We start from the raw sequence: 16209 nt of genomic DNA, 5'->3' as shown, positions 1-16209 counted from the left end.
GGGGCGCACACCCCCATGCCCTCCCAGGGTGCGTGCACCAGCAGGAGCTACCACCCCTTCCCCGTGCCTCCCAGATGAGCCACTTGCAGCTCCATCCCACACTGTGCCCCAGCTATGAAGCCCCACTCCCTCCCTCACTGCAGGGGCTTCTATTTGCCCCCTCCCCTTAAAAACAAGAAAAAAAAATACAAAGGGGTACCTGAGCTGGAACTTCGAGAGAGAAGGGTTACACTTGTTAAAAAAGCTTGAAAACCCTTTATGTAGAGCATTATGGATTCCATGAATAAGCTTTCATGCAGTTTTAGATATATTTTTTTAACACATTTCCCTGTGCAAATCTCATCCCTTGATGTTTAGTCCAATTGCACTTTCCATCCCCATTGCTTGCAAGTGATGCTGGCTTAAAATCCTGATTTTATGTATTTATTTATTTATTTATTTGAGATAATTCTGGGTAATAGCTTGATCCAGGGCCAAATAAGTACTGAGGTACTCTCTTCCCATTAGCCCTACCTGGGAAGAGGAAGAACCCATTGTGTCCTGGGAGTTTCCCAGGTACAACAGGGGGCCAAAAATTGAAAGCTGAGCTGAGGGAGCAGGTCCAGAATGTGTTGGAAGTGAGGTTCTTTCCTGTGAGAACTAGCCCTTCTCAGTACTGCATGTTTTTTGCAAACATTTCTGTTCTGTTTCACATTCCTGTTTCTAACCTTGAACATTGATCCGGGGGACTTCTGCTCAACAGTCTTTTACTTGCTGTTTTAGGTAAAGTGCGCACAATACTGGCCACAAAAAGAAGAGAAAGAAATGCTTTTTGAAGACACAAACTTGAAGTTAACTTTGATCTCTGAAGATATAAAATCATATTACACAGTACGACAGCTAGAATTAGAAAACCTTACAGTAAGTACAGGATGCTTTACCAGCCTCCTTGTTCCTCTTCACTGAGCTTCACTTGCTGCTCCAATTTGTAAAGGTCTTGTGCACTAAGAGGTTACAAGGGGTATGCACCTGCGAGGCTCTAGGGTCGTTCTCCATGTGTTCTGTCCTCTGGTTCCTGAATGCTGGTGAACTCTGCTCTAGACTTGCGTGTTCCCTGCTCACACCTGTGCGACCAGGGAACACTTTTTTTTTTTTTGGTCCAGCATATAATTTCAGTGTTGGGGAAATGAAACTCCAACAAATTGATGCATTTAATTATTCATGAGACTAAATAAACTCAACACTATCTTAATTCATGCTACACATTTCAGAATTTGGTACTAAACTCTGTGCAAAACATTAAAAAAATCTGGATATTTTAGAAGACTGTCACACGAATATATAGTCATTCATGATGCTTTACAGGCATCTAGTGCTTTAAAATTGGGTACAGCCACTCTTAAATGCAGACTGGGAAGACTTCATAGGAAAATAGATTGAATTAAAGGAAAGGATTGCAATTGAAAAGCAGCCAGCAAGAATTTCTGCTAACTACCTTATGAATGGAGACTGGAAGCTTGCTGTAATGCAGCGAGAGAGAGCTATAGGATTTAATCCACCATAAAATTTGAAGTGAACAGTTTTTAAGGTAAGATTTAAAGAGGAAGTCATTGCCATAAGCTTCCCCAGGAATCATAGGATATGTTTATGATGCCATTCCTGGCCCCCCCAGCTAATGTTGAACTGCATGGAAACACTTTACCAACGTGCAAGTTTTATTTAAAAGCAAGCAAATGTAGACTGCCTTGTTAAACATGTGTTCCTTGCTAGGAATATGAGTAGGTGATGAGTGATATTCTTCTCCTGATTAGTGTGTTGCAGGTAGCAGTTGTGCTTTAAATCAACCTTTTTGAATTTTTCTTTAGAGAGTCTCATAGCCTGGCACTGTTGTCTTTTACAGACACAAGAAACAAGAACAATTCTGCACTTTCATTATACAACATGGCCTGACTTTGGAGTTCCAGAGTCTCCTGCCTCATTCCTTAATTTCCTGTTCAAAGTGAGAGAGTCTGGATCACTCAGCCTGGAGCATGGACCTGTTGTGGTGCACTGTAGTGCAGGAATTGGGAGATCAGGAACTTTTTGTTTGGTTGATACATGTCTTCTTTTGGTAAGAATCACTTCCTTCAAATGAAGATAAGTTTTCTGAGAGTGGTGTATTTGCTGTCTGTGAGAATGAGCCATAACATTTCTCTTTTTGCAATGCTGTTTGCTTTGTGCATTATTCCTAGACGTGTCTCATTCTCATTTTTATAACTTACGTGCTATTTTCTTTCCCTTGTGAGAATGAAGGAAAAAAAGTCACAGGTTCAGATTAGTGACCTGAAAAAGTTGGGCCTTGTCTTTGCTGCTAAGAGAAAGTGTGTTTATCTCTGAGGGAACAACACTGAGCTATCCTGCAACAAGGGTACAGTAAAGATGAAATATTAGTTTTACCTGGGGGTAAACTTGACAGTTAACTATGGGACTAGAAGTAGCACACCGATCTCCATAAAACCAGAGCAGTTCTGTTTTGTCAGAGTCTTTACCTTTGGCTAGGTACACACATTCAAAAAGTCTGAGGTAGAATCAATCCAAGGCACATGGTTTTCTGGAAGTGGTGTAGTTTAAATTTGATAGTGAACAGATCACATGTACGCCTTTTGGTGGGGGGCACAAATCTTAGACCAGGTTCTGCCACTTTTTTAAACCAGTCTGAGTATAGAACAAAAGTTTGGCACACAAAACTAGTCTGTTTCAGGTATAGGCTGGTTTTCAATTGCTTTTATTCCAGTAAAAGCGTAATCTCTGTACCTGGCCTTCTGTGTATTGGTTACCTTTGTAGATTGCAAAACTCTTTATTTAGCAGCAAGGACAAAGCCTTGGACATCCCACACATTCCTTGCATCCCCAAGCCTTTTGGAACAAGGCTGAAGGCACATAAGGCATGCTAGTCTTTTGTTACTATGTCTTTAATCAGGGGACACTTTTTTGAAATCCAGTTTACAAAAGAGTTGCTGTGTTTGAAACTGGCTAGGGTGAATATTAGTAAAACAAGTTTCAAATCTTTTCCTTTTAGATGGACAAGAGGAAAGATCCTTCTTCTGTGGACATTAAGCAGGTTCTGTTAGAAATGCGAAAATACAGAATGGGGCTCATACAGACAGCAGATCAACTCCGTTTCTCTTACTTAGCTGTTATTGAAGGAGCAAAATTCATTATGGGAGATGCTTCAGTGCAGGTGAGTCCTATATTATTTTCATAATCAATTCTTGCATAGTTGAATTAGATCGAAAACCTAAGCATTTTGTGCATCTCAGCAAGCTGAACTGGTCAGTACTGTCCTTATGACCATCATGCAATAAAGTCTTCAATGTAGCATTGTTCTTCTGGCTTGGATACTTTCTTTACCTGCACTGGTGTGTTCAGGTTGGTGCAGACAACTCAGAATTGGTGCTGTGCTGTTCAGTGGAAAATTAGCTGCGTCTGAGAAGAAGCTAGAACATTGGCCTCGCCATGTTAGCCTCGTGCTGTTGTCTTGTAACATCATCCATTGTGGCTGGATAGCAGTTTTCTAACCTGCTATAGTTCCAGTATTTGAGTGCTTTAAAGCATACAAGTTGTTATTTGTAAGCAAAACTCCAGTAACATGAATCCCACTCTGTGCTGTTTTAAGAGTTTCACATGGGTAAAGTGCCAAATTAAAATGGCTAGCTTTTACAGCTAATGTCTCCCATATGTGTGGCCAGGCTCTCGGGCGCACTGCATGTGGTTTGGCCTTGGGCTGCTTTTTTGTGGCTTTTTGAGTACATCTGTACAACGATACTGAAAGTAAAATAATGACCAGTGTAGAAAACCTCTGACACGTTCATGTCAATGACAATAACTTCCATAGAAGGACCTAATACAGCAAAAATTAATAAGCCACTTTTTCCTATGAAGGAACAGTGGAAAGAACTCTCCAATGAAGACCTGGATCCACCACCAGAACATACTCCTCCGCCGCCCAGGCCCCCGAAGCGAACCTCAGAAATGCACAATGGAAGGATGCATGAAAACACCGAGTTCTTCCCTAAGCATCAGGTGGTAGAGGAAGAGATCAGATGTATGACCAGCACTGTAGAAGAGCTGGTTCCTGATGGCAGAGCTTGCTCATCTGTAAAGCCAGACACAGACAGGTAAGTCAGTTTAGTGGTTTGGCTTGGACTTTTTCATCTGTTTTGAAAAACCTGAATGATAGATTTGCAGATGTAGAATATGTAGAAAGTCGCCACTTGTACCACCCACGTGTTCTAGGTAAACGTCTTTTGAGAGAACCTTGATACTGCAATATAACAAGACTCTTTATAAAATAAGTCTACAATGTGCTTTCTCTCTCTCACCCAAAACAGCATGTGGACCTTTGGTAGAAAGAAAAAAGACAGCAGGACCCACCTGATTTCTCTTGCTAGAATGAGATGAAAGATGAGGGGCACAATGACAAAATAGTTCAGCCTCTTGTGGAAGTAAGTGCTGGGATGGTTAGAGGAGCTTTCCCGCAAGCTAGGGGTGTTGTCAGCTCTGCAGCTATACAAGCCAAACCAGCTAATCTCAAACGCAAAGGAGTGCAAGAATCTAGTAGTCTAAACACATCTTGCAAATGTCTTGCAATATTAAGATGTTTCTTTAAGCCACATGAAATGTAATGTTAGACTTCTGTAGCTAGACTACCTGTTTGTTAGGTAAACTTCTTTTTGAGATTAGTGAAATTTGAAATATTTTGCTACTTTCTACAGTTTGGTCATAGTTGTAATGCCCAGCATGGGAGCTACTTCTCAAAAGTTTTCCAAAATTATGTAACCACCACTTCACCTTTTAACAGATGGATGAACTCCATCTTTGTCTTGCCTTCCTGAGTTTTTCATGCTGGGGAACTTTTGTTTTTTGCTATATGTCAGAACAGTTTTATTTGATCCAATGACTAGGAATCTCTGGAAGAGAATTTATTTTGATGCTATTGTGGAAAAAGCAAATGTAGTTTGGGGCTGCCTTTAAAAGATGTAGACCATGAAACACAGGAGGTGATAGTACCACTGGCTCAGCTCTGGCTAGGTCAGCTGGGGTGTTGTGTGCCATTCTGGGCCCTACATTTGAAGAAGGATGTTGGAGAAACTGGGGAGGCTTCAGAGGTGAATAGTAAAGAAAGACGGAGGAAACTAGGCAAGTTTAGTTTGAAGAAAAAGAGGCTGCCATAAAGAAGAGGGAGAGCAATTGTTCTCTGCTGCGGAGGGCAGGGCATAAAGCAATGGGCTTAAACTTCAGCAAAGCAGATTTAGATTAGACTTCCTTCAAAAATACTTCTATCATCTTACTGTTCTTCCTGTCAGGAACAGGCTATCTATAAGGAAGCTGCAGAACCTCCTTCACTGGAAGTTTTCAAGAGGAGGCTGGTAAGCATCTTCCTAGGCTGGCTCAGGAATGGCACGTTTCCATTTGTACAGAGGGATGAAATGGGTGATTTTTTTTTTTCCCCCAGAGCCTGTCCAACCCTATAATTCTGCTTTTCATCCCAGACTAAAATGTTCAGACTCTATAAGCTTGCAAAAATGGAGAGTGTAACAAAGAAGTCGTGAGGGTCGAGAACCCAGAGGTGCTCATGTGCTTAGCCACTAGATGTCACTGCTGTTTCATACTACAACGTAGAAACATCTTACGTGATAAGACTAGAATCTGCTGGAATGAACGTTCCTTGGTCTTCAGTGGACTGAATAGTAACATGCCCCCGTCGGTCTTGTCCAGGGTAGTCAGAAAACCCAGTCGGGGACTAAGGGATCATGGGGGTTGCTGCAAGTGGCCATAGTCAAGGGTTAAGTCCAAGGTTCCTGTTTTAAGTAGTGGAGATAAAGGATCAATTCCTAGACATCTCAAAGCTCCCAAGGCAATGCTGGAAATACCAGCCTCTAGTTTCCAACCACAAAGTTGGAAGAGATTTTAGTAGTTTTTCTGTCAGTTGGCTCTAACTACACCTGTCCTGTATCTCCCCCCCTACACACACATACTCTTAAATATTGCAGTCGTGACCAGAAGCCTCAACTTTGGTCAGGCTCCCTTGGTTTCAGCAGTCTAGAGCCAGGCAAATAATTGAGTTCAGTTTGACTGAACTGAGAAGTTGGGGGACGGGGTATTTAATTGAGTCAAGCTGAAAGAAGAGTATTTTTATGGCTTCTTTGGCTAATCAAAAAATCACTGTGTGGGTTAAATAATGTTCTGTCTCCAGGCACTTTTTCTATGGAGAAAAGTTTTGGGGTGGAAGCTAGAGTCAGGAATGCCCAGGCACATTCATGAGGAGGGGTGCTGCTGTCCCTCTCTGCCCAGCAGTCTCGTAGGTCCAGGATTAAGACACTCCCCTGGGATATGGAAGATCCAGATTTCAATGCCCTCTTTACTGAGCTCACAGCTGAAACAGGAGAATAAAACCACCCAGTCGCTTTTGCCTTCTCATCAGTTCTCTGGAACTGTTTTTCAGTAAATAAATCACTTAAACTCTTTGCCCAGTTCTCTGTAGATAAGCTCATCAGACCCGGAGATGGCTCTTACACTTGAACCTTGGTGCACAGGACAAAAGGATATGTTGACAGCATTTTGCAGATGGGGAACTGAGATGCAGAGATTGACTTGTTTGGATTATACAAAATCTAGAAAGGCTAAGACTTGCAGCCTGAGACCCTCATCCAGGACTTTCACCTCAAGATCAGTCTTTCATTCTGGTTATGACTGGTCTCCTGCACTATTATAGATGAGGCTGCTTGCACTGCTTGTCAAGGCAGTTAAAAGCTACTATTGTGAGTCGGTCTTTTTTTCAGTTGTGACTTTGCCAAACTTTAACTTTTGTTCTGGAAATCTGGCCTCCAACAGACATGTGACCTGGAACCCTTTTTAGAAAGTTTCAACCAAACTGATTCAGCCATATCTGAGACTGAAACTGGAGGGAGGGAGAATGTCTTGCCAACAGTGCACACAGACTGGTATCTGGCCAGGACTGCACCTTTTTGTCCTCCTTGCAAAAATCTGGCTGACTATGGCTAAGATTAGCCTTTGAAAAATTGAATGTGCTCAGACTACTTGGATTGTAACACTCAGGTTTCCAAATGCTACACAATGACATTCATGTTCACAATGATATTAATTCTTTAAAAAACTTGGGGTTGTGCACCTTCCTATATGAAAAAAAATTAAAGTTGTAGGAAAAAATAGTAAGTAATGATGATGTAATTGATTTTAATGCATGTGGAAAAGGAGACCAAATTTAAAGCTGTACCAAGCAATTTTGACTTTGCAAGGTTCCCTCAACTTCAGTTTGATGTCCACAGGACTGCGATTGCTGCTCTGATAATTGCACAGGTGCAGCCTCTTGGTGCCATTTTATGCCTTTACCCCACGATTGTTCCTCCCCTTCCCCTTGCACAGAAGAGTTCTGAGCATGCTCACTTCCACGCCTCAGGTAATCCTGCTCCTGGGCTTGGAGCAGAAACCCTGAACAGGATGGGCTGGATCCATCAGGGATCAGGTCCAATTTATTTACTACCCTGGTTGTTGCCAGTTGATGTCAAATGCAATGTATAATTGAAAGCCTGTATTTGTCCCTTTTTAATGACACATTTTGAACATCAATTCTTACACAGCACTTTTCACCAGGAGGTCTAAGTTTCTATGGGGGGGTCTGAATGAATGGGGCAGCATCAGCCCACCTTCTCCCTTGAATCCCATACTCAGTGTCTTTATTTCATCCTTCAGCACTAGTCAAGACACTGAACTTCGGAGGAGAACTGTTGGTGACCACCTCTCTCTCTCAAGTCGCAACGAAGAGCCGATGAATTTGGAAAACATAGAAGAGGAGGATGAGAACATGATGACAACTTGGAAGCCCTTTCTAATGAATATCTGCATGTTCACTGTCCTCACAGCAGGAGCTTACCTCTGCTACCGGGTATGGTTTCACTGATGGATGTGCCAGCAGGATTGAGTGTGTGAACACCACCATTTTGACTGGCTTGTAATCCACTTCTATCTGAAAGCGCTAACTGAGGCATCTGAGCCTTGTCTTGATGGAAATAGAATTTAGTTTGAAAGGCTGGAACTTTGGCTAGGGCGTAAAGAGAATTGATGCACTAGGGTTTCATTTAGCCCTGTGGTCCCAAGAACAGAATACTCTAATCTCAGGGCCTTAAAATCTTCAGGAGTAAGCAGAGAAAATGCCAAATAGTCTTGTTTTTTCTTTCTTTTTTTTTTAAAATGGAATAATAGAATTACAACACATTGTTGTTTTTAGCCTTTTTTAAAAGCCAGTTCTTTTTTTTTTCTTTGTTATTTTAGAAAAAAAAACTAGGCACAAGTGAAACTTGCTTGTACTCTCCAAGTGTTGTAACCAAATATGTGATTTATATTATTACCGAGTTCCCAAAAAAGGAAAAACAAAACCCACATGTCTGAAGAATGTAAACTTTTTTGGAAGGGGGAGGGCTCTCTTTTGACTTGCTTCATCTATTAAAGACTGAGTCGTGGGCAGTGCCTGTGGTATTGATCTCTTTCATCTTGGCATAACTGTTCTTAAATAGCTTCTCGTTTTACGTGTGTTGATAAACACAGGCTTCTGCATTTGCTCAGGGTATCCCAACATGTCAGACTTATTTTTAAAGAAAAATAATAATAATAACTTTAACTCCCCTCAATTCTTTTGTTGCACTTGACTTGCACATTTGCCTGTTCACATTGTACCATCTTCTGTAAAGTTGTTTCTACCTTTTATGTTCTGGGTTTGGGGAAGAGGCAGGGAGGGAGAGGACCAGGAAAGGAAATTCAACCAAGCCATGTCCACCAGCATCCAGCAGCTGTTCAGTTGGCATTTCAAAGGACTAGTTTTTAAACCTCACCATTTAGAATGTAAAATGGAGTTTCACTCTAAATCTGCTTGGCAAGTAGTGCGCCTTGTGCACCAGCGAGAGAGGGAGGACGTGGTGCCTCAGGGGTGACATGAGCAGTGGCTGAGAGAACATTTCAATAAATCCAGAGCAGTCAACGCCACGGCAGCTTCCTTAGGATCAACAGCAAATGTTGGTCTGAATGTACCAGTTGGCTTATGATGCAAGCATTTGTGTGTGGCTTTTTTTAAAAGCAAAGATTTCAATATTGGCTTTAGTGTTGGCTTGAAGTTATGCTGTATGTAGGGGTGCAGAGGTGAAAGTACACAAGTGTTGCAGCTCTGCGGAGGTGGCGGGATGGGGGAGTTATTTTAGCTAGAGTCCAGTGAGTGGAGAGACTGGTGGCTTTGTCCTCATTCATACTGTACCCCACCAAAAGTGATTGACAGTTTGGCTCGACTGGTAGCTCCTACTCCAGAGAAGCCCAGGGATTGAATAGTATAGAGGGTTTGCCAGTCAAGATTTAGGGGAAGGGGGGGTGCAGAAGCAGAGCTGTAACTGGAAGCTCGCATTGCACTAAACCTGCTCAGTCAGTGCTATCAGTCTCTTCCTTTCATGAGTACCAAATTACTGCATAAGAACAACAACAAAAATAGAAAATTTTGCTCATAGGGCAGGGATTAGGAGCAAATTCACTACCTAAGCTGTAGTGGTTATAACTAATCGATGAGGACTGATCTGCAACAGTGTTACCAATTACAACTTTTTTTTACATGCCTTCTAGAGGTATAGCACTTATTCACCGTTCTCAGTGAAAATCCCTTTATGGAGTAACATGTGTAACACAGTCTTCACTCCATATTTATTTTTGCAAGGCTGTCTGTCACACTAGTTCTTTCCTTAAATGAACAAGGTGTTGACGTGGGGAGGGGGGGTATTTTTATTTTGGTTTGGGTTTTTGGGGGTTTTTTAATGTTAAGCTTGCATCAAGGGCTTCTCAAAAGTTCAATAATAAATCCTCAGGTAGTACTGGGAAATTAACATTTACCTGTGAGACTGTTGGTCAGACCAGTACTTGAAAGGAGGACTATTGTAAGCAGTCGATTATTTAGTAATATTGGAAACATGAAAAATATGAGTATAGAAAATGGTATAATATATAATAATGGATCATCTGTGTATTTAAGATACAGTATGTGATTGCTTTGTCCCCATTATTCTTTCCATCACCTGGTAGAATATTAAGGCACCATTTGTACCCCGTTTGTATTAGAATGCATGTAAAGTCTTCTAGCGTCCCCATTTAAATACTATGTGCTTGAAAGGTGAAAGAACTTATTTCTGCTTACTGATGTGCCCAAAGTATATTTGCATGATCTGATCATTAAGTGACTGTGGTTCAAAGGGTGTTGCTGAAGGTGTCTTCATTCAGCGATAGATTGATTAGGTATTTATCAGATAACTTTGTACTCGCCTAATATTTGGCATGACTTTCTATGGGATTTCTACGTACTCAGTGTAACCCAGTTGTTTAGCATAGTTCATTTCAGCTGAGTAAGTATAGTACAAACATTCCAAAGTGTGTAGCAAGCCATATTCACACCTCACCTCTAGTCACTTTTTGGCAACAGATATTTCAACACTTTGGGAATATGACTTACTGTGCTGCCTTCAGATTTGCTCTTGAGGGAAACCCTGAGTCTGGAATGGTCATCGGTGACGGTGAGATTTGAGTGCTTTCTGCCAGGCCACTTTCCATGATCTCTGGAAACGAAGCAAAACTCCTGAAGTACATAATTGGTGACCCATAAGCAGAATGTGACTGAGTAGCTATTTCCTCCCTCATTTGGGGAAACCTTTTAAACTGGGAGCTAATGAGCAAGCATAGCGTCCCTCCTTAGGATCCATGGTAACTTGATTGTACTGTACTTGCAACCTTTTCCATAAAGGAAAACAGACCTCTCTCTCTACAGAGAGAAAAAGCAGCTCTAGCTAATACGTCCCTTCCTGCCAGCTAACTTTGCTGCTTGCCTTTCACCTGTTTCAAGTCGAGAGGACTTGTACTGGAGCGGGAACATACAGTGGAGTGCCCTGTAAGCCCTGTGAGGTGTGTATAAGGCTTATAATGCTAAACTGTAAGCATTTTGTTTTTGATGTCCTGTATATGTATGTAGTAGTTTGGGTGTGTATATACAGTAGCATTTCAAAGTGGGTGTATTGGAAAAATGGACAAATATCCATGTTAAACTTGTTAGAAAGTTAGTGAGCTGCTCTGCTATATGCCTTAAGCAAATATTTACTCATCAGGTCTTTCTTTTTTACAGATTGCCATAGAATAAACTTTTTATAAGAAAAATAAAAAACAGAACAAAAAAAAAAGAAAAAAGCTACATGTTTTGGTATAATACTTTCAGGTATCTTGTCTTTTTGTGTAAGCCTCTGCAAAGACCTCAACAGGTTACAGTAAAATTGTACAGTTTTTCAATTTCCCATACAAGTTTTCAGTTCTCATTTTAGTTAACAATAAAATTCTTTTTTTAAAGAACGTACATACGTGTCTTGCCTCTTCCTCTTTTACCATAACTGTAAAGATACAGATTCTCAACTCAGTTGCTGGTAACAAACCCAGTTCCTTTGGCTTATCACCCAGGACTTCATCTCAGGCTGATGTTTTTTTTCTTTCTTCCTCCCCTCCCCTCCCCCCTCCTACAGTAACAGAAAAACTTTTACACCTTTCCATTATCACAGAAAACTTACCTTCAGATCAAGCTAGCTGTTTAAAAATATACTGTATCTCTCTTCCTCCCGGTTTGCTCACAGTTGTATTGATTTAAAGTTCAGCTGATTTTTTTTTTTTTTTTTTTTTTTTTTTTTTAAGTACTTGGGCTAGCTCAACAGGTGATAAGATAGGCAAAATTAAAAAGCTGTAAAACACTGAGAAACTTTGTAAAAGTTGTCCCAACTGCGGGTTGGTGAAATGCTAACGTTTGCAGGCAAACTTCAGAACTCTCATCCCATCACGGCAAGTACAAATATTGCAACTTCAGATGGCTTCAGCTCTTCCATGGACTTCATAATTAGGTAGGATTGATTTACCTTTAGAATTTAAACAAAGCTGCCTGGAGATGTCACTTCCCAGAGCATCAATCTTTTAGCTTGTAAGAGGTGGGGTAGGAATCTGACCCAGGCTTCTTTCAGTTAGGGTCTGTTACCCAAGTCCACAGACTTAGCAGAAACGCAAGCACTGTTACCTCAAATGTTTTTATTAACATTTTAGAAAACAGTATGTAAACCACCAGAGAAATAAATACTGAATAGAAAAGTACAAAGTACTGTATAATATATACATAAAAGCCAAAACACTTCAAGTATTAGACCAGAAGTCATTCTCCCTATTTAATTCTTGGCCTAAGATTAAATGAATAAAATGTACAAATTTAACTCTAGATGCTGGTGCAAGGAGCTGTCCTTATACAACAACACTGTTCTGCACCATTCAGAGATGCGGTTTTGAAACAAGGATATGCACACTTGTAAATTTTTGACAAACTGAAGCCATAAAACCCTAGTACTTTCATCTGTTCAGTGCTTGTGCTGTTCTCAAATTTACTTTTAAATTTCAAACAGTTCCTGCTTGGAACAGGTGAGGCCTAATTTGAGTGCAACCATTTTTTTTTTTTTCATGATAGCTTTGAAAGCAATGAACCCTTTGCTTTGGGACCCTGCATTTTTACCAGAAATCATATAACAGCCCTGAAATGTTGCTGGATTCTCTTCCTAATGTGCATGGCAGCTGATATCAATGCATGCTCCCTCTGCTAATACTGAGTGCTATAGTTAGCTTCTAATACCATTTCATTATCCCAATGTTGTCTATAGCAGTCATCCCCTAAGGTGGGAAAGAGTCCACGGACCAAAAGAAAACTAGATTAGAAGCCGATTTAGTAGAAGCCTGTATAGCTGTACTGAACTGAATGGCGCTGTACTTGCTTGCTGTGAAATAGGCATCTAACCCTTGCTCTGTAATGTTGTCAAAGCAGCCTGTGCTCCTGCAAAAGAGTTCTCCCTTCCTGAGCGTGAGCTGGGCTCGGACATCAACCGGGAGCCCCTGGCCATCGACTGAAAAGTCATACACCTTGTAAACTGAGCTTTAGCTCCACTCATAACTACTGCTCTGGCAGCAAGCAGCACGTGTGCTGCTCATTATGTTTCACTTAGCTTGCCCTCCCCCTCACCAGTCTCTAGACTGTCATACTCCAGCAGGGAGGGCATTTATTTTTAGTATGGGCAATTGTGTACATTAAGAACACTGACTCATGCCACAACTGATCCACCCATGCAAGTCTGTCACTAACTCTCCCCTGGGCTGATTCCTCTGGCTTTGCGTAGGGAAGTTTCTTCAATTTTTGTTTATACAGGTGACTTACAGACTGAGATCTGCATTCAACACCTAATCATCCCCCATGTACTTCTCCGGGTAAGTTTTAAAAGCCTGGCTCTGTCTGTTGACATGAGTGCAGGAACAAAGCATGACATTCTGCTTTTTACTTTGGCTTTTGGTCCTAGCCACCCAAATGGGAGAGATCTGCCACATGCTTATCACTTCATAAGTAAACCAGTCATTGGTAAAATGAAAATATACCAGAAAAGGCAAGTCTTCAGGTAGCTACATCAGGCTTGCATCTCCAAGTCGGCATTTATTTCTAGTTCACTAGCGTTAAAATACCGTGATTTCAATTTCAGCTTCTTGGCATACTGCGTCCCTCAACTCGCAGCAAATCTTGTCCATTTTCTCAAAAGCTTGTCGGCCTTTTTCACCTACAAGTGAAGGTAAACACTGATCAGGGGGAGGATAAATCTGCACCAGGCTTGCTTCCTGTTAGGTCTGTTTACAGTGTGATGGTTCATAGCCTGGATTTCATCCAACACCTAGTACCAAGGTAGACACCCAACACACACCTTTTCAAATGACTGGGCAAGCCCTCTGAAACTGAGGCCCCAATTACAAAGGTAGCACTTTGAGAGTTTTGTATTTGCAGACCCCAAATCTTGTCTGGGGAGGAGGAATCTTTGTAGCTGAGGTTCTTAATGAAATGGTTCTTAGCTGGAGCAGTTGTCTAGCTGCAGCTATAAAGTGTGGTGTGGTGAGAAGTGCAGCGCACGTGAAAGGAAATTTAAAAGGTATTCACTTTCATCCCAAACACTTAGGAGTTTTCTTGTTGCTACGTACTCCAAGTACACTTCAGCTCTGCCTCTCCTTACTGACAGACTGCACAAACCCGCTCCAGTCCTTCCCAGCCTAACTTCAGTGATGCGATAGGTTGGGATTGGTGCTTTATGCCCCTCTTTGGGAAATACAGATTAATGAGCACACCCTTGCCTTTATTGGCAGCTATTTCCCCCATGTCACCCCAATTCTATATCATGGTAACCCCTTTTGAGCTGGCTGCAGATAATCAGCCAGGTAAGAACGTGGGTTACACAGGTCCCAAAAGATGAAGGTTGAAGCTGGCATTACTCTCACAATCATGAGTGTTAGCAACAATGCTGGGATGCTGTTTGCTTCATACCTCATTTGTGTTCCTGTTGCCTCCTGTCTTTTACAGTCACTGGTGCTTCTTGCAGCACCTTCCCCTACAGCTGGCTTCTGGCCTGCTTATCTACATGTCTTTGAGCCTTTCTCTGAATGAAGCATATTGTAATGGACTGATACAGGAAGTCATGAAACCTCTCAGCCTGCTTGCCTAGCCCTGACCATTCTTGTAGAGCACAGCACAACACATTGGTAAAACTGTAGCCCTGCTTTAGTCTGTCACTCTCCTTGGCATCAATATTTAAAGCAGCAGGAAGCATTTACCAAATGACAGTGTTGTCTCCCTGGCAGCGTTCCGCACTTCCTCCGTTTCAGCTTGACACAGACTGGCAATCTGCTCAATGCTTTCGATGCCCTGTTTGAGAGCAGAAAAAAGGCTGTGATAGCTGTTTATAAGCAGCCTTGATTTCTCACAGACAGTCTTCCCACTAAGACACCAGGCCATTGACTAACAAATATGCAGACATGTGCCAGCTGTTCGACTGCCATCTGAATCCATACGAACATGCTCCCCTTCCCTCCCACCACAGGTTTGCTATTGCCAGGATTCTTCGACATTGCCTAGTCTGGGCAATTAAAGGGTTGAAGAGACAGGCCATGGTTCACTGCTATGTTATTCCAGTATTGAATCACTGAAATTATCTTTTTGTGGATATAGAGAGGCCAAGGTGTCTCTGGAACAGCTGTTCCTCAAGAACAGGAGTTCAGAGCTTGCTGGGTCTGCCTTAAGAGTAATGCTGAGAGTTTGAATGTAACTGGTTTTGCGAGTTGTGGTGCCTGGAACAGCTTGACTCCACTCAGCTCAGGAAAGGTTCTACTAATAATGTGAAAAAAGATCTTCCAATTGTTGTTAAACAAAAGAGTCTCCAACAGGTTGGGATGATTGATAAACATTCATCCTAAAAGCAGCAGCTGTGTTATGTTTCTCTCTTAACGATATTCTTTGATTCCATTGTTAGTATCTTCCTACAGGCCAAAACAAATCTCTTACTCACCCACCAATCATTTTTTCCCCATGCCCACATTCTCCTGCTAAAGAATGAAGCAAAATTAAGACAACTTATTTTGTCTACCATTGTACTCCAAGTGTCGTCACAGATGGCTCTAATGGGGTGGAATGACCATTGCTCTCTCTGCTGGCTATTTCTGAGAAGAGCAAGAATAGTTTGGAATTGAGGCAATGCAGGGTTTTGGGTTTTGTTTTGATGAATTTAAAGAAAAATCCCTCTGGGCTAAAACACTGGGGAAGATAAACTTGGTTGAGGCTGCTGGACACAGCCCCATACAATAAAGAGCCAGTTAACACACACACACACACACACACACACACACACACACCCCCCCACCCACACACACACACACCCCCCCACCCACACACACACACACCCCCCCACCCACACACACACACACCCCCCCACCCACACACACACACACACACACACACACACACACTTACTCTGAGGTTTTTGAGAGCCAGACATGCAGCTTGCTGTAGTTTCACATCGCACTTGGCTAAAACATCCGTGTAAAAAAGCAGAGCCTAGAAAATAAGATTGAGCACTTGGTTACACTATGAAAGAGGCCTCTTCAGGTCCTGAATGCCAAATGGGCAGTAAGCCAGCACTGCTTCCTTTCAGAAATAGACTGAATGACACAGCCACTTCTGCTACTGCTGAAATGTGGTATTTGTGGGGGTAAAGATGTCTGCTGATTCCCAAAGCAGGGTAGAATAGAGAACTGTGGAGATCTGAACCTCAGCCT

The 16209-nt window shown here is 41.9% G+C and overlaps 2 protein-coding genes across 5 annotated transcripts in view; one reads left to right on the top strand and one right to left on the bottom strand.

Moving 5' to 3' along the window:
* PTPN1 (protein tyrosine phosphatase, non-receptor type 1) overlaps window positions 1-11404 on the top strand; it is a 69212-nt gene extending 57808 nt beyond the window's left edge. The window contains exons 5-10 of one of the 2 annotated variants that reach the window (XM_019510249.1): window positions 763-900; window positions 1880-2089; window positions 3038-3199; window positions 3901-4136; window positions 7732-7924; window positions 11180-11404. In XM_019510249.1, coding sequence (XP_019365794.1) covers window positions 763-900; window positions 1880-2089; window positions 3038-3199; window positions 3901-4136; window positions 7732-7924; window positions 11180-11194 — 954 coding nt within the window. In that variant the 3' untranslated portion in view covers window positions 11195-11404. Of the gene's footprint in view, window positions 1-762; window positions 901-1879; window positions 2090-3037; window positions 3200-3900; window positions 4137-4349; window positions 4464-7731; window positions 7925-11179 lie in introns of those variants that run through there. The other variant, XM_019510250.1, reaches the window with a different exon arrangement.
* Window positions 11405-12102: 698 nt separating this feature from the next.
* The window catches only part of FAM65C (family with sequence similarity 65 member C), an 86041-nt gene continuing 81934 nt past the window's right edge, over window positions 12103-16209 (bottom strand). For all 3 annotated transcript variants that reach the window (XM_019510246.1, XM_019510245.1, XM_019510248.1), the window contains 3 exons: window positions 15905-15988; window positions 14713-14803; window positions 12103-13673 (listed from right to left, as the gene is read on the bottom strand). In XM_019510246.1, the coding sequence (XP_019365791.1) occupies window positions 13573-13673; window positions 14713-14803; window positions 15905-15988 (276 nt within the window). In that variant the 3' untranslated portion in view covers window positions 12103-13572. The remainder of the gene's footprint in view (window positions 13674-14712; window positions 14804-15904; window positions 15989-16209) is intronic.

Source organism: Gavialis gangeticus, unplaced genomic scaffold (assembly GCF_001723915.1).
Source record: "Gavialis gangeticus isolate Ggan-Ray unplaced genomic scaffold, GavGan_comp1, whole genome shotgun sequence".
In the NCBI taxonomy this organism is placed as follows: Eukaryota; Metazoa; Chordata; order Crocodylia; family Gavialidae; genus Gavialis; species Gavialis gangeticus.
Note: the sequence above shows the minus strand (reverse complement) of the source record. Positions and strands in the feature narration are given on the sequence as shown.